The sequence below is a fragment of the Empidonax traillii genome, unplaced genomic scaffold, assembly GCF_003031625.1.
Source record: "Empidonax traillii isolate 1590-97213 ecotype Southwest subspecies unplaced genomic scaffold, ASM303162v1 scaffold15:size5535645, whole genome shotgun sequence".
NCBI classification, from domain to species: domain Eukaryota; kingdom Metazoa; phylum Chordata; class Aves; order Passeriformes; family Tyrannidae; genus Empidonax; species Empidonax traillii.
In genome coordinates, this window is record NW_020955208.1 from 2,969,002 (window position 1) to 2,987,714 (window position 18,713).

General features: G+C 45.3%; 1 protein-coding gene across 1 annotated transcript in view; it reads right to left on the bottom strand.

Annotated features, from left to right (window-relative positions):
• The window catches only part of LOC114062486 (BEN domain-containing protein 5-like), an 892,614-nt gene that overhangs the window by 4,820 nt on the left and 869,081 nt on the right, over positions 1 to 18,713 (bottom strand). The window contains exon 12 of the mRNA XM_027893962.1: positions 7,908 to 8,004. Within this exon, the coding sequence (XP_027749763.1) occupies positions 7,908 to 8,004 (97 nt within the window). The remainder of the gene's footprint in view (positions 1 to 7,907; positions 8,005 to 18,713) is intronic.

The window sequence follows — 18,713 nt, forward strand, 5'->3', positions numbered from 1 at the left end:
CTCCACTACAGAAGGTATCCTGTTACTTGCCATCGACCCCTCAGTTCCTAGCCTCCCTCCCCAGCTCAGTGCAGCAGGACACACCTGCTTCATCCAGGAGACAGAGGCAGGAATAACTGGCTTGTGACTGGAGCCACACTATCACACAGGTGAAGGAGAAGTGGCCACAATTACAATCAATGCACACGCAGCCACCCTTGTGTATCTTTGCTGACCCTGGAGCAGGAAGCTGCAGAGATGATGGGCATAGGCTTTGTCTTGCTTCCTCCCTTTTCCTAAGGAGCAGCAGGAGAATAATGGATTGCACTTACCTGAGGACATGTAGCAGAAAATGACAGTCTCTTGAGCTTGTTCAAGGTAGCAATACAATACTGGGATTCACATGCTGTGTGTATCAGACATTACCTATGTTGACCTGCCCTGCACATAAGTCCCTGTCTCTGCTTTCAGAGCAGAGTGCTCTGTCCTGCTCTTTAGTAATACAGGAAAAGCCTGTACCAGGGTGATGCATGAAGTAAATCTGCTTACTGAGCCCTTGCTTCCTCAGAGCAACAAGATCAGGGAAGGAAAAGGAAAGCAGGTGGGTATCTGCAAGCGTACCTTTGTGAGGATGCCTGTGAGAGCTAATCCAAGTACATTTATGGTATAAATGCAAAGCTGATTAGTGAAACCACAGCAAGGTCCTATGTGGATATGCTCCTTCAGAGTTAAAGTAGCCATAATTCAATTTACTCATTTAGCTCATTTCCAAAAAGTAAATTAAGGTGGAGTAAATTAAATTAAAACAGCTGACAGCACCTTCATTTTGAAAAGGATTGTTAATATGGACCCAATCTACTTCATGCAGTAATGAAGATTATTTTCTCCTGCTAGGCCACCCGTCAGGCAGACTGGCTCCCTGTCCCTCTGAAAGCAGGACCAAGCTGGATGCGTATTTGGGTGTTTGCATATGCTTAAATCCGGGGTAAAATCCCTGCAGCTGGCATTCTGTTTCCCAAGTGTTTGAGAAGCTAATTGCTGTAATGAGGAATTTTGGTGAGGCCTCTGCTGGGAGCTGGCCAAGCACTGCACATTTCCCTAAACTCCGTAAATGAATCCTTTTCACTGAACCCACGCAAATGTGTCACCCTTCAAAACCTGGAAGGTGTTCTTCAACGACAGATACAAGTATCAAGAGTTACATAAAACATGCAGACGTGTGTGGGAGTTAGCTGACAGATTATAATTACCAATAAAGAAAGGGAAAAAAATCCAAAAAATTAATTTTTGAGGCAAAACATATAATTTGCTTTTAAACCTTAGCAGGGCTCCCATTACTAATACAATTTACAGACATGGAAATCAGATTGCAGATGTTTAAATCTTCAGCAGTTTCATGGTGCTTTTTTTGGTTGGTTTGGGGTTTTAAAAATTTTTTTCTGGTTGGTTGGGGTTTTTTTTGGTTGGTTGGTTCGTTTTTGTGTTTTGTTGTTGGATGAGATGGGCTTTTTGTTTGTTTGATTGATTGTTTTGGTTTTGAGGTTTTGGTTGGGGTTTTTTGGTCTTTTTTTTTTTCTTTTTTTTTTTTTTTTTAAATTTCCTTTTAAGGAAAAATCTACAGACTAAGATGAGATGATAAAGCAATGAGTATTTTTAGACACTCCTATGAGCTTTGCACTGTTTGAACACGTAGGGAGCCAGGTAAGAGAGTCCCACTTGTCCCTACAAAAGTGATGATACAGCTATAGGGCACCCATGGTCCAGGTCCTGGTAGAATCCCTGAAACAAGTTGAAATCCTCCCACCAAGGAAATGGGGATGGTGATGGGGAGCTTTTTTCTGCCCTCATTCCATTTCCTTCCCCTACAAACTGCAAGGCATTTTGCTGACTTTTCAAATTTGGTCTAGAACAGTTTTTCTTGTTTATTGCACTCTGCTCTCCTCTTAGCAACTGAAAACGGAGGGGGAAAAGACAACAAGACAGTGATTTGAGAGAAGTGAGCTGAGAATGGCAGCAAACAGAGCTCCTCAGGACTGACAAGAAGCTATCTCTATAAAGCAGAGAGGTGGATGCACTCCCAGATCTCCCATCAGTCGTGACCAGGTCAAAGAAAGCACTACTAGGTGTAGGTGAAACCTCAAAAAACCATGAAGGCAGAGATTAGCAGTGTAGAGAGGAGTCTTTCTGAAACATAGGGAAGAGGTGAACTGGGAAGCACACCCCAGACCCAGGGGGGCAGAGGGACTCACCTACAGCACATGCCAGAGAGCAGCACATCCCTGGGATGGTATCAGCCTGAGCCCATAAGACACACAGCCTCTGGACACAGATGTTTAGCATCGAGATGGGGCTCAAAACTTGAAAGGCAGAGTTGTCCAGGCAGAAGGACCTGCCTTTGATCAGCCTGTGCCCACAGACAGAAGGACTCCCCAGCTCCACCCAACGTGATGCAGAAGATGGTGCCTGTCGGCTCTGAGGAGGATGGGATGGTCCTGTGGGCCTATCCAGCCTGTTGGATACGCAGCTGTGCGCTCATACATCATCATTAAGGCTGCAAAGTCAAGCAGCAAAAGGAGGAATTGCCAGAATAAAGGCTGTCAGAGCAATTTTAATTCAAGCTCCTGGCGGATATGCCTTCTGATGGGGTCTTTAATTACCTCATCACAGTCTACTTTTTCTTGAACGAGGCTGCTGCTTTATTCAGGGCACGATGGACAGACGGTAATTAATGAAGGGCCAGTCAATATTTTGTTCTGTCCTTTTTTTCATTCAGTGTGTGGCCCCAGGCATTATTTGCCGCATGCCGTCAAATCCCTGCTCCTAGAATTATTCATCTTCTCCTGGCCTTTTCTCTCAAGTGAATCAGTGCAGCAAGCGTGAGCTTCCCACACAGGAAGGCATTTCTTTTCCAACACTCCTGTGAGCAGAGCACCTGGGTTTTACCAACTGGAAAATATGGGGCAGGCATGAGCTCCAGAGTGCTCCACCAGCAAGGCCCAGGTGGGATTTTTCAGAGTACCCACGTGGTGTCTGTTCAAATCCCAGCTTCCCTAACCTCAGCCAGAGCTGTTTGCAGACTCAGCACTTCAGTGCGTTCAGAATATGAGAAAAAGGAAACTGATGGCTCTCAGAGAAAAAATGTCAGTGGTTTAAAGAGGTGAGAGCTCCTTTGCTGAGGCTGTGCTGAAGCTCTGCTGCACAGTGAGCCAAAGAGCAGAGTAACGCTGATATGGGCAAAGGGATGGACTTCAGTCTATTCAAAGTGACTTGAATTTGTGAATTTTTCAGCAAAAAAAAATGTTTTCTTATCTTAGCCTTTCTCTGTAACATCTGTACTCTGCTTTCTCTTAATCTCTTACAAATTTTTCACCTTTTACTAACAATTTCAGCAGAGGACGTTTCTCACTTTCAACCCAAGCAATCTTAACCTTTCCTTTGGCACAGGTAGAAAGAGGAGAGAGCAGGACAGACACTCAGTAAGAGCTCCCTGTGCCACTGCCAGCATAAGAGGGAGCCCCACTCAAATGGTTTCCAGTGAGTGCACTGGGAGCAGAACTCGCTGATCACCAAACAGCTTAGAAAAGGACAGTATCAAGAGGAGAAGAAGGGCATGAACCTTCATTGCTGCCTGACAGCCCCTTTCTGCACTGGGCTCTCCTGCTTTGTGCCCACTTAACCCACCCTTTGTGTCCAGGACAGGTTCTCCTGAGCCTCTCTCAAGCACGTCTAAGTGGCAGCGCTCTCTTCTCCAGCAGCTTCTGTAGGCAGCACAGAGCTCTCTCACCCTGCTAGAAATTCATGGGCCTGCCTGGCTTGTCATGCCAGAGAACATCCAGCATTTTCAGCAAGGCTTTTAATTCATTAGCTCACATAGGAAAATATTCTAACCTTCCTGCCCTCCCCAGCTGAGTCATTGACGCTTTCCTATCTTGCCGCAGACACATCACCTTCAGGATAATAATTGCTTAGCACGCTGATAACAGGGGACATTATCTTTCTGAACTGGGTGTTTGTTTGGGATCACAGGGTCCCCCTGCAATGAGGACTGCAGGGCACACTGGGGTTGCTGTTTAAAACACGTCCTGACCTCCCCTTGCAGGCTGTGGGAAACCCTGTGTGGTCACCGAGCTTGCTCCCAAGGGAAACTGGGGGGAATGCTGGAGGAAGCTCAGTCAGGGGGAAGGGGCTGAAGGGTTCTGGGAAGGACTGGATGAGCTGTGGTGGGAGGGAGCGTGCAAGGGAGAATAACTATAAAATAAAGAACTGTCTAAGATGTAAAGACAGTGCTAAAAAGAACACCCTTGAAGCATTTAATTTTCATGTCTGACCTCTCTACAGAATCAGTGCACAGGCCAAAGGTCTTTTCAGGGATCTGAGCTATTTGGGGACTTGAGCTTTGCCCAAAGGCTCCTTTGGATACAGAGGGAGCAGAAAGTTCTAAATTTGTTGTCTGCAGTTGTCTACAAGTGTGACCACCCCCTCTCACGGGTGAGGACACACAGGGAGAGAACAGGGTTGTCCAGAGCAGAGTTAGGAGCCCCAGAAATCACCCCAACCCTTCAGAGATTATCACCACAACGATAGGTTCAGAGTTATTTTCTAGCGACCACCTACTCAAGGATAAAACACAGCACCCCAACTGCCCTTGTCCATACCCAGAAGGCTCAGCAAAGACTTGAGGGCTCCAGCCCAAACATCACATTCATGGAAGCCTCTCAGGAGGTCGGGCGAGCCTGACTTCTAGGAGGGCAGTGGTCACAGTTTCATAGCAAGGAACTGAAGGCTCCGTCACTGGAACACGTTGCCCAGAGATGTTGTGGATGCCCCATCCCTGGAAGCGCTCAAGTCCAGTCTTGGATGGTGCTCTGAGCAATCTGATCTAGCAGAAGGTGTCCCTGTCCATAGAAGTGGGGTTGGAACTGGATGATCTTTAAGGTTCCTTCCAACCCAAACCAGCCTATGATTCTGTGATATGTTTATCTACAGCTGGCACTTGACCCAAGGGCTTCTGTAGGCAAGAGCTGGAGGAATTTAACCAGAGGCCCAGCCAGCAGTTGGATTCACTTACAGGCACATAAGCACATTATACACAGAATCACAAAATACAGATATAGCTATTGCCCTTGACTTCTTGAAATAAGCTGCACGAGCAATTGGGACAGCAGAGGGTACCATACCTCCAGCCTCAGTCTTGGTTCTGTAACCAGAGCTGCTGCATCAGTTCTTGTCTCTTGCTCCAGATGATCCTAATTTAGTTCCCACTGAACTGCCTGCATTGCCTATACTGTAAAATGGCTGCTGTCTGGCAGCCTGACTGCCTGGACAAAACTCTTGAAAGGTGCCTGAATTTGGGTACCAGCCCTATTTCTGCCTCTGAGGTCCATCTCCTTTCTGTGCCTAAATTTCCTTCTCTGAAACATGGTGATTCCAATATAAACATTTCCTTTGTTAAGATCTTTCTGTCAGATGTGCTCTGCAAGTGTTGCAGGTTGTTGCTATTTCCAGGCCTATCATTATAACACATTTTGGCTGCACTAATTCCCTCAAACAGAAATTGTTCTGCCTGTAGTAGGCTGGGACAAAGCAGCCAATTAGTTGTCCCTTACACGTTTATTAACTCTGCAGCTTTCTTTCAATGAGTATGTGGAATCTGGTAATGTTTTAATATATTTTCATAAACTGTGGGCACAACATGTCCTGTTTCAAGCTAATAACCGTGCCATATAATTAGTCCTGATTACACAGATATTTAGTATCATTTTACATATTCCAGTCCTTTCCTAGTGCCACTGCCTAGCCAAGGCATATTTAAAGCCACAGCCATCTCCCTTCTGTTTCCCAGCAGTTTGCAAGATTTCCTTTTGGAGAGCTTTGCAGTTAACAGCTTCAAAGAACAATTTCATTTCACTGATGCACATTTTACACACACACACATATATATATATATATATACACACAGGCTCTGATCAAATGTCAGGTGACAAAGCCCAGGATACAATTAGAAGGCATTTGTCTACTTGCAGGGAAAAGCTGGTCTTTGAAAGCCATCAGGAAATTAACAACATGAATCTTTAAAAATCCATCCCTTAAACATCTTTTGGCATTGGGCTGAACATTTACCTTATTTAGGATTTTACTGCGAGGTAGCACTTCCCAAACAAAAGATCTCTCACCCCATTAGGCTCTGGTGGGGGAATAAGAAAAATGTGCTCTGTGCAACCCGACTGTAGATGTGTATCTTTCCCTGCTGGCGTGGCTGTCTCTATAGAGATGGACATGGATATTTGATGAGATTAAAATGCTTCAGTTACCACTGTCAGTGGTTCTTTAATTTAAAATGAAGAAGGCAAACAAACATTCCTTTTGATGAGGTAACTGAATGATGCTACGGAAAAGCACTTTGCTGTCAGGTGGTAATTAGGTTCAGTAATAGTTGTGGGTTTTTAGCCTTGGAGGCTGTGGCCCTTGGGAGTCTGAGAGAAATGATACATTCAATTTCCGGAGGAGAGGAAGATGCTGGATGCTTTTCTCTGCTAACCCTGCAGGTCTCTGCAGATAAGAGCATTCAGAACTGCAGTGCTGACAATCCTCCTTGAGCCAGCCTAAACTGTGGTGTCAAGATCACAAACAGAAAAGGGAGATGGACTCAAAGCAGGGTGTTTAAACACCTAATGCAGGCAGCCTGGCTCTGACCATATATATATAGGGAGCTGCTAGAATGGCTGTTATGAGAGGATTTTTAAAGGCTGCAGAAAGAGCTCCAGCAATTCCTCTCTGGTCTGGGCTGATATTTGTAACATCCATCTTACCGCATCACTAGAAAATCTTCAGTAGGAAAGTGTTCCTTTGCAAACAAGTAACTGTTCCAACAGCTACGTTTTTAAGGGAGGAAAAAAGTGGGGAGAAAGAGGGAGTGAATCTCAAGGCTCAGCTGCCTCTCTTGCCAATTTGGAATTGCCTTTTCCATTGCAAAACAGAAATTGTATTTGGTTGTGCTGTTAAGGGTTGAAACCCAAATGAAACATTGCAGTTGACCCGAATGCATTTTACTGAAAATTTTGAGTCTGGGGGCATTATTGCTGCTCTCTTATAACAGAGGCAAATTCTGAAAATTGTGTTGCCCATGAAACAGGTGCTCTGGTTCCTGCTCTGCTTCTCTCTTCATGCTGCTACACAGCTTTTCCAGTTCAAGGAATGATGGTTCTCAACAAACAGTTCAGTGGTATCACCCCCGCTCCTCACACAAGCTAAGGGACACTAAAAGGACTCAGTTGGCCAGCACCAGAGACGGGCCAGCAGTGCTTCAGGGAGTCAAGCTCAGGCATTCCATGCCTTTGTGCATTGCTCACCAGTGCCTCACTTCACATCCTACTTCCTTCTGGATTAACATCCACTGAGCTGGTTGTAAAACCCAAGTGAGGACTTACAGCGAGAGGGGGTCCCCAGGTAAAATGTCCCAGCTGGACTGGCAGAAGGAAACTGCCACCTGGATGCCAGCCCTGCAGCATGTCCAAGGGGAGATGGGGAACTCTGCCTTTAGCACAGGCTTGCCAGTAGTTTCCTGAAGCACTGAAAAAGTTTTCACTTCCAGAATTAAAACTTTGCAAAATAAAGTGGGTCTGATTCACTCTCAGGAGATAAATGAAGGGTAAGTCCATTAAAGATACTGGTGTGAGATTGGTGTATAGCAGACAGAATTCAGGAAAGATATCGATATCTCCAAAATCCTCTGAATACTTTTTCAGACATAAACCAGGTATCTTTCCTGAACATAAATGCTTTATTTCCAAATGGAATTTCAATAAAATAAGCACAGTTGGACTAGCACGCTTATTATAAAGCCGTAATGCAGTAGAACTGAAGTTTAGTCATGAAAGGTATTAAAAAAGCAGCCCTGCTAAAGCAAGAGAAATTGCTTTCTGACCTACCGAGTTTTAGGAGTAGTTCCTAGTGGTCTCTCCACCAAGGAGTTCAGCCTGTAGTAATCCAAGAATGTCCTGGCCACATTTCTTCCAAGCTTCATATCTGGGAGTTCTTAATTAAGGAACATTTTTTTTAACCTTTAAAAAAAAATATAATAATAATAATAATAATAATAATAATAATAATAATAATAATAAAAGCAGCGTCTAAAGGTAAATTATTGCTATTTAATGCAAGAGCAAGTTTTACATTAACCATCCCACAGTGCTCAAGCTTCAAGCAAAATGACTTATGCAAAAAGATAAGGTGGGGGTCATCTTGTTTGCTTCTTGTTTTCACAGGCAGATGCTGTATAAAACCACAGACAAGGAGGAAACAAACTCCCTTTCCCCCCACGCCTGGTTGCAGATCCCTGTGGTTCTCATGAAATAATACATTAGACAAAAGGGGCCCTCCAATTTCCACATTCAGGGAAAATAATTGCCTATAAATGCTTGGATACAGGCAGTATTTCTGTGCTTGTATCCAGGAAACGAGGTCAGCTATATCATGGTATGAACCAGCCATGGACCAGTCTGCTGAAGGTTGGGATTAAAGCTGTAGCCCCCTCCCCAACCTTTGGCTCTGACCCCTACACTGTCCAGGGACAATATGCTGTTCTTTACCTGTGTTGTATTCAGGACCTGAAATGGTGATTTTAGCACTAAACTGGAAGGACAGTAGTTTACCTTAAGGAGTTCAGCAGTAACTCCAGTGTCTTGTCTCCTCTCCAGCCATGATTTCTCCTTCAGCTAACCCCGAGCCCAGCACTAGCCAGGTGGTGCACACTCAAGCTGCCACAGAGACCTCACAGGTACGGTAATCAGACCTTCCTGAAGACTCAATTGCCTAAAAAGAAGCTGAATAACCTGCGAATGCACTGAAAAATAATATCCTAGACAACATGTACATAGGGTGAATGTGCTGCTTGTGCGAAATGCCAGCACTAAGTCTGCCTATTACAGAGCAGCATCTCCTTATCACCTACAGGGTGAGAGATACGAAGAGGATGCCATTCTCCACAGCTGTATTATGGAGGCTGAAAATTCCTTTATTTGCCTGTTTGGAACAGATGCCTACCTGTGCTAAAATAACCCCACACTTCTTCAGGACACTGTCCCAAATGGTCACCGTGGTGGGCGTCTCAGCAGTGCTGATGTAGCAGCTGAGGCAGGAACATAACCTGGGGAATCTAAAGAGACCTTTGCAATCCACACCCAGCAGTCCAGGAAAATAAACCATTGCTGGGTTGTTTTGTGTGTGTGCGTGCATGTTCTGCTTTATCAATAGTTATCTGCTGATGTTTCCATTAGAGGAAAATTCCAGAAGTGCAGTGTCCCAGGGGCTTCCAGCAGCGCCTGTGAAGACTCTGGCTTCTAAATGAAGCTTTTATTACCCGCCCACTTACATTAGACACATCAAAACAAGTGAGCATGAGACATCAGGTTCAGGCATCGCTGTGAGATCTCTGGTTATCATTTATTTATTTATTTATAAGGAAGGTCGAACAGACACGACAGTCTTTAGCTCTACTTCTGCAAAAAAGCCAGCCACCAGCTCTGCTAGTGCTGCAGTGAGGGCCAGTTCTAGTGGCTGAGGATGACTCCTGACACTGCTTTTCCCCTCGGTGATCCTGTCCCGCTTTTGCAGTTCCCACCCCTGTGCTTGGGGACAGTTACACGGATCTGTCCCTTCTGTTTCGGGGTCTGTCCTGATAGCGCTCACTGCAATCCTAATACCATATGTGCTGCGGGCATCTACATCCTTCAGCCCAACAGTGCAGCACAGCCTGAACAGCTGGTGTTCCCGGCTGTTGTCTGCGTGGACAGGGAGAGCTGGTTGTGTGAATCAGCACCGGCTGTTCCCCGGCTGCGGCCGTGCCCAGCGAGCTCCCCTGCAGCCAGCGCCAGCGGGCGAGACCAACCGTACGTGCAGGAGACTTCAGCAAGTTGGAGACAGCTTAAACTTTATCGGTTCGAGGGAGGGCAGTGTTGCTTCGGAAGTGTTTTGTGATTGTTACCGGAATTTGGGGGTGGCTGGGGGTAGCCTGGTTTCTGCGGATGTGAACTCAAAGCGGTGGCGAAGGTTAGGAGTTCAGAGTAGTCTGAGGAAGCGAGAAAGAAGGGAAGAGGGCTGTCACACACTTCAGGGATTGAGAAGACTAGCGTGGCTTGATCTTGCAGTTTCTTTCATTTACTCACCACTTTAAAGACATAAAGTGGTAATTGGACTCAGTAAAGTCTCTAGGACATTTTGTCAGTGCCAGTCTCAGAAAGCTCCTCTGGCAGAAATGGCCCTGCTGCCCTTTTCTTTGCCTGTCTACACTGCATGTGTCTGCACGGTGAGAAACACCTGACCTGCTGTCTTGTGGGAGGAAGTCCTCAGATGAGAGTGGGTGCAGCCGAGGAAGTGGATCCACAAGCTCCTGCCTTACAACTCTACCTTAACCCTGATCTGCAGGAATCCAGTTCCACTGCCGAGCTCAGGTCTTGGGAACAGCTTTCTAAAGCTAAGGACAGCTAACCACTAGAACAACTTGCCTTAGCACATCTGGAAATCTCCAGAACAGAGGTCTTCAAGAACAGGTTAAACCCACAGCAGACACAAATGGTTTAGGTCTAACTGGTCCTGTGTGGAGTTTGGGTAAGAAAGTGTAGAAGGGCCTCTAAGGCCACTTCACCCCATTTTTCTACAGTTCTGAACATACTTTGCAGCCCACACAGAGACCTGTTTGCTTTGTCAAGAAAGGTAAGGGCATTTTGCAGAGCACGGATACACAGATGGATGAAAAACGTGAAAAAACTGGACATGCAAACCTGTGCCACGTGCAGCCACTGAAAAGTCACAAAATGGGAATAACTTGTGGCCAGCATTGATGGAAAGAGACTCAAACCAGCATGGGATAAAAAATGTGCATGTTCTAATGCTGGTCTCTCCTACTCCGCCTGCTCCACCTGTCACTCCCGCAAAGGATGAGCAGTTTCTGTCATGGAAATCAGGCATCTGATACATAAAACCAGAAGCAGCAGTGTCAGTCTCTCCCTGTGACTGTCCAGCCTGGGCGAGGGCTGGCATGATTCACTCAGCAAGCGCCTGCAGCACACGTGTGCAGGACCAATGGAGAAAAACAAATTAAAGCAATAACAGTTGCATTTATCTCAGGTGCATGGAAGACCCAAACTCCACTTTGGCTTACAGTGTATCCTGAGCACGCAAATAACAGCAACTGCAACCAGAACCCAACTTTTGCTGGGTGGTTTGGATGGTTGGTTGGTTTTTAACCAGCTTCCTTTCTGCAATCACACATGCTGTGTGCCCACAGGAGCTCCCTTCCTAGCTTGAACTGCACTAGACAGGAGCGTATTTCCCAGCTAGTCCTATCACGGGAGCTCAGCTCATACAAGACAGTCAAAATCTACTTGAGACAGTCAGGGTGGAAACAGCTGGGTGCATCTTCACCTTCACTAGCATCTGCCCTTTCATCTCCCTTCCTCCTCCACAGACTTATTCCTCCACACTCCGTATTTCCATCTGGAAGTGGAGACCGGGTGTGCCCAATGTCCCTCTTGAAAACGTCCTTCTCACAGCATTCACGCTTTGAATGGCATGAGCAGATCTGGGGAGATTTCAGGACAGTCTGTTTATGCACAACTCTGCCAAATTTCACAGATGTGAGGAAGTTCAAGAATTGTGATGGGCTCTCTGCAAAATCCCGGGTATTTATGATCCCCACCATGTCCCACAGCCCAAAGCTTCCATCCCTGGTAAGAAAAGAGGACACACGAGTGGGAACTCTCGTAAGCCATTACTAGTTTTCAACTGACACGATTCATTGATGCTATTGTGAACAGTCTGCTTAAGCTCGAGCCTCTGGAAGCACAGACACAGCCTTGTTCTGCCTGTGCATGGAGGCAATAAAAATCTCAATTTGGAAACCAGTTAGCAGTACAAGTCATTAGGGGAGGTACTAAATGTTGCTGCTTTAATAGCTCACTGATCCTTTAATAATGTCACTGCTGCAGAGCATGGTGGCACCATTCGCTCACTTTTGTTTTGCTTTTCCAAAATTCAGGGTCATTCCATTTTCAAGTGAGTGGATTATCTCTCTTTCCTCCTTCTGCCAGACACTGCAAACTGCTTTAAATAATTAGGAAAGGGATGGCTCCTTCAAATTCACCATCTCATTTTCATAAGGTCCAGTGTCATTGCTTTGGAAAAGCAAGAGAAGCCGTGATGGTGGTAAGGATTTGACAAGGGCAAAACAGTTAGCAGCCCCCACTCATCTTTGATAAGTCCTGTGGGGTCTCTGCCAAGCAGATTGGATCTCTGGTTTTATGTCTCATCTAGAGGACGGCACCTCCATCAATTTGAAACACTGTGCTGGGTTATTAGCTTATGGAATTCATCCAAGTTTAGTCCTAAGCAGGATTTGAAATCGTGACCGTTCAATCCAGAGGCACCACTGACCAGACCCACGCAAGCCTTTTGTTTCAGACAAACAGCTTTAAGTTATCCTAAAGACAGACAGAGGGGAAGGGGAAAAAAAAAAAAAATGGAAAGGAAGAAAGAGGGGAAGGAAAATGAGAACAAAGAGAAAGATTAATCTTTTTAATAGCTCAAATTAAAAACCAGAAGAAGCTCTTTGTTTGACACAACTGAATTCTACAGCAAATCTCAGTCCACCACAACAACAATCCTGTTATTTATGAAAAGAGAGTTATTTTGTGTGAGAGAGTCCCAGATGACTGTGGTCAGCGAGCATACTGTCAGCTTTGTACAATCTCAAGAGAAATATGGATGAGGTTTTCTCGTCTGTATATAACAGCTTCCATCAATGGATCAAACCCCTTCCTGACTCGAACAAGAGCTCTAATGGAAAATGGCATTACGCGGCTTTAAACCACCATGTTATATCATGCCAGCCTGATCAGACTAGTCCTCTATTTCAGCAGAGCTGTTTTCACCAGTTACTTACTTATTTTGTTTCACTGTGCTGACACTGCTCTCTAATAAACAGGTGCTGCCCATACCACATGTCACTGGGGGGCCCACTCCAAGCAAAGTGTGACTGGGTTGCTGTAGAGACTTGGTGGTGAAGGAGGGGTGGTGAGAGGGAGAGAGGCTATTCTATGGCTTTTCACCAGCATTTAACACGGTGCTGATGATGCATCCTTCTGCAAGACTCACTCCAGGGAAAAAAGGTTCTCAATGCCTAGTACATCTGGTTACATATTTCAAAATCATTATCAAAGGAAGGAAGCTTCTGAAATGAGAGTGTGGGGAGGGGATTGGACTTACCCTGTCCTCTCTGGTGACTTCAGAGGGAGCAGCACCTGGCCAGGCAATCACTGAAGCTTCAGGCTGCTGGTTTTGCAGGGCTATGAGGTGCATGTGGCCACGCTTTCTGGGGAGTCTGGTGCTGCCATCGGGAACAGGGCTTTTTGTAGCTCCAGTGTAAGAAGCAGGCTTGATGTGGGAATTACTGGTGACACCGTCTCACGGTACTCGGCAGGTCAGACTAGAGAAATGCAACCAGACCATCCACAGCTTTAAAATCTGTAAATGCCCTGAACACTGCCAACCTGGGAATAGCAAAGGGACTTTCCCCAAGGAGAATATTTGCATTCTAGCAGCCTAAGCCCCTGATCTCAGATGGGACAGATGCTTTTGGAAACGGAACGTAACAGCATCGATGAGCCTTCATTTTTATTCCTCTTGTGTGTTGTCAGGGAAGGCACCAGGCGGAAAACCCTGACTGACTATTTCAGGCTTTCAGGCCCTTTTCCTGAAATGCTTGATTGTGGTGGAAGAAATTACGAAGATGGGAGTTGTGCACTCGTCTCCCTGAGTAATCAGAGGCCTGTAATTTTCTCTCCTCCTTTGAGAAAGGAGATTGAAGAACAGGTATCTTGGAGAGCACTGTTTTATCTCTGCCAGAGGGGGTGTGCCTGGAAGGACCACGCTGTGTTACCCACAAGCTCATTTCAGTACCAGCTATCGCTTTTGTCCTCCTTGGGGACTAAAATGAAACAGGAAGATCCCACCTAACATCTGGACATATGGAACAGAGGGAAAAGGCAAGAAGGTGGAGGTGCTGCATGGGAGCCAATGCCTGGACAGAGCCAAGTGCTCCTGACCCTGCCACGGTGCTGCCATCAAGGGGCATCAGAGACTGAAAGGGAGCAGAGGGGAGTGTGGTGGAGCGCCAATAGATGCCAACTCTACCTTTGCAACCCAGAGTCACCTGTGAAGAAGACACCCAACCGAACACACTCTACTACTGGTGAAAACCTGGATGTGATACTGAGCTGCAGAGTGGCCATAAAAAGGGAGAGTTATATTCAACACAGGATTCAAGACACAGACAGGGACAGGAAGTTCGTAGATTCCAGAGCAAGCACCACTGAAGTAACATTGGAAACACCACAGGACCACAGCCCATTCTACCTCTGAATCCACACACCATTCCTCAGTGCTGTTGAGCATGATTTTACAGTGACACCTCTGACTGCTGCTCCATTATCCTGATGCTATCTTCACACTGCTCCATGAAAGTTACCTTTTGTCCATCTTATGGTCCCTTTACACCACCAGGAGATGGAAGTGGGCCCTCCTGTAAATGTTAATCAGGCCTAAACTATAAAATGACCAAAGGAAATGGTTTATTTAATATCTTGGCACTGCTGACTCCTGATGAGGTTTTCTAAGGGACAGAGGTCAGAACCAAGCTCACAGCTGAAAAAGAAAAACCCAGAGTGAATTTAAGCACCGCTGCATTTGAATTCATGAAAATATTGCATCAGCATTGCTCCATAAAGGGTACACTTTAAAAATTATACACTTAAAACATGACTGTAACAGCTTCCATCAAATTGTCCCAAAATTAATTTGGGCCTGAATTTATTGGCCTCACATTAGTGTCTGATGGATCTTTAATAAGAGTATCAGGAAAACACTAGGATGAATCTCTTGTGATTTTAACATTTCTGATCTTTGCTATTGTTTAATTCTGGTCACTTGCCAGCTCTGGGAAGGAGTCCTTGTGGATTAGCTGACCTCAGCTCTTTACACAGTCAATGAAAATTACAGAGCTGATTCTCTCTGATATACTGAAAAGGGATGAGGGCAGGGGAAAAAATTTCCAAGTGAAAATCCAGCATTCACAGCCTTCTCCTATCACTGATGAATGTTCTCAAATGCACAAGGGGACAAACAGCATGAAAAATAGAGTCTTAAACGTTGTTTTCAGCTTGATTGGAAATGCAAGAACAATACAGTACTTTCCAATTGTAATTAAACCCCCTAAAAGACACTTGAAAATCATAAGGTGAACTCTTTGGGGATCCTCTTAGTCCCTGACATCTCAGGTCAGAAACGTGATGATTCCCATTGCTCCATGTCTGGAAGTTTCCATTAGACATTCTACCCATGGCTTTGGGCGTAACATTCACCACTACCCACACAAAATCAGTTTCAAGATAAATGGTAGAAAGAGTCTTTCGACACACCGAAGTGTGGATAAACCATTTTTCATCTCTAAATTGTTGGAAGCTCGCAAGTTGTATAAATCACAACTAGGCATCAGTAATCAGTTGTGTGCTGCATTTTCCCTCTTCAGCTGCAGCTTGGATTGTCAGACAGGGCATAGTCAATAGCTTTGACAAGAGCAATCCTAAAAAGAAGAAATTCAGCAATAAGATTAACTTGCTAAGCAATATGAGGAATTAAGAAATATAAGGGTTGTGCTCCTTTATGACATAAGCTTCCCTATAGCTGGTTTATAAGTTTTTGAGTAGAGGAAAGATAAAGAGAATTGAAGAATTCTGACAGTGATTGCAGGACTCACTATGATTTGGGGGGACCTTCCTCCCTGGGCTGGGAGACTCCAGCTCTTCTGTGTCCAAGGACAACTATTTACCCTTGGGGGCATGGGCAGCTGCTCTCCCATGTCTGAGCAGATGCAGATGACCTCCTGAAACCCACCTGAGATCACTGCCTGTTAGACAGTTCCAGTCAAGATGCCTCTTCTGCAGAACTTCGTCAAAGACACACTGGATTTATCCTGCCTTCAGTCAGTCTTTGATAAGTCAAGATAAAGCCCCACTTGCACTTACAGTGGAAAAATGCAGGGAAGGGACCCCTCATCCTCAGAAACTGGCTTAGCTCCTCTCTCAGACTGTCCTGGGAGGAAAAAGGAACCACAGGCTCAGAGGCTGTACCTTTAAAAACACTTGCAGTCTTCAAGTAATAGTCATGCTTCAGTGTGTTCAACATTTCAGCTGAGCTCAGTACAAAGTGCAGTGATTTAAAGCTGGGAGATCAGGCGGGATTCAGCAAATTCAGAATTATTTATTTCTTTAGAGCAGAAAGTCTGGCTGCAGATTATTTACTGCAAATGGGTCTGTTTGGGGGAGGGGAGGAAGGCAAGAGGGTAGAGAAGGGGCGAACTGATTGATTGGAATTTTTTCAATTAAAACAAGCAGTTTTTAAAAAAGATTGAATGCTTTATTGAAAACTGTAAAATGATTCAAGAGTCTGGAGCTCTGCTCAGTGCAGATCATAGAGATGAGGATGGGGGGAGAAGAAAAGAAAATTTTATTCTGTAGGAGAAGGGAGGGAAGAAGGAAAAAAAAAAGGAGGGAAGAAAAAGATATCATTATCTTTGTTTCTTTGTCTACGTTAATGTATTTCTCTCCCTGAGTTATCTCCAGTATCTGCAAGTATTGATTCAGAATAAGGCACTGTCGGGGAGGCTGCAGGCAGCAGAAAGCTCTGCTGGGAGCGGCGTGTTTCCAGGGCTGTCAGAGCACAAAGAAGATCCAGGGATTGGTTTTGCAATGGGAACTATGCCTGGACAAACCAGAGACAGGGCACCTGCCCCCTCTACAAGGACCAGGCTGGGCTGGGGTGACAGAGCAAGGCATGGATCAATGATGAAGGATGTGTGTGGGTGCTTTTCTTCAGATGAGTGGCACTAAAGGATGAGAGGACAACCAGAGCTAAACGAGGTAATATGGGAAGGAAGGGGAATTAGCCCATAAATGCCAAGACCTCACTTCTGCCTACAGTGCCCGCTCAGACCCGGGAGTCTATGTCACACTTCAGCTCAGGATATCTGCTCTCAGGGGTTTTCCTCCCCAAAGCAGGGACACACATGACCTGGCCCAAATCCCTCTCCATATCAGCTGGACACACCTTATTGGTAGGTGGTCACTCCAGAGAGGTGGTGGTGAAAGGTAAGAAGAGGATTAGAGCTATTACTAGTAGGTAGAGAAGCTAATGCTATTTTTGTCTTTGTAGGGAAGAAGTAAAATATTACTAAAACCTCCATCACCCCCAAATTAATTGCCTCTTTCCTATTATAATTCCCATTCCCAGATAAATTTAGCTTTTTCTAAACCCTTTGATTTTTCCTTTGTGTTTTAAACTCAAGCTGGAATGCAGTGATAAGGCTCTACACATACATATATATTTAATCTACACACACACAAATATAGTTATATATAGTCCCTGCCACAAATAACACTCTTCTGTGACTGCTGTCACAAAGCCCTTGCTAAAAAAGCTACTCACCCAAGCTGGTTTGTTTTCCTACATCATATCCCCTGGGGAAGGGCTGCTGGCAGTAGTGGGGCTGTGTCCAGAGAAAGATGCTGGAAAGGTCTGCAGCTCTCCCCTTCTCCACTGCCCTTCTCTTCCTCTCACTTCTCTGATGGGAATAAATCATTGCCAAAACTTCAGATCCACCAACTCCTGTCATTGTAACAACAGCCAACTTTACTGGAATGGCTGGCAGTATCTCCCTGTACAGTCAGTGTAGGAACAGCCCTTGAGTTCTAAAAAGGGCATCTCACGTTCTTGCTGGGGGATTGAACATTAACTGGTGGACCAGCTTTAGAGCCATTGCCATCCTTGGTGAAAAGGGCTTTCATAATAACATGCTTGTGACCTTAATTTATTCAGCAGCCTCTGGTTAAATTCTTTTATCTGACTTTTTTCCTATTAAACCTTCATATTTTTTACCTCACATCCTATTTTGCTATTGGCACAGCCTCGCTCTGTGGTTGTGTTGCCTATCTCTATCTCCATGTTACTAACAAGAAATAGTTCCAGGAGCACTATTTGCCTCTATTCACAGGCTCCAGTATCATCCCAGAGAAGCCTCACTGACCCACAGCTCAGCACCAACCTCTGCGTGACCTGGAGAGGGTTCCTCCCTCTCAGACCCACTTATGACTCTGGCGTTCACGTTGAATCACCAGGGAATATTCACCCATGAATGCCAAAGGATGTTTGCTGCAGCTGTTGGCCCTGATGCAGAGGGCTGAGTCTGGCTTCAGTGAGCAGCCGTCTCTGGTCACTGCAAAGCTGGATGGCTTAGCTCCCAGCTGCTTCCCAGGTTCTTGCAAGGAGCAGCCTTTGGCTGTGGAGTCACAAAGCTGAGTGAAACTACCTTCAGGAGCAGCAGAGTTTAATTTCAGCATCGTTGTCTTGAAACTTTAGGGGCTTTGGAAAGGCTGGTGAGAAGTCCAGAAAGCGCAAGGAGGAAAAACCGAAAAGATTTGTGGACTTTGGGCCACAGAATAGTGAAGAGAGTGAGTGTACAAATAAGTAAGGGCTGTTGTAGAGCAGGATAAACTTTTCAGCATCTGCTGGTGATGGAACAAGAAGCAGTGGTCTTAATTTACAATAAAACAGATTAAGATTAGATTTAGGGGGAGGCTTTTCAATGATAAGACTAGTGAAGCACAAGAAAAATATCTCCTGGAGAG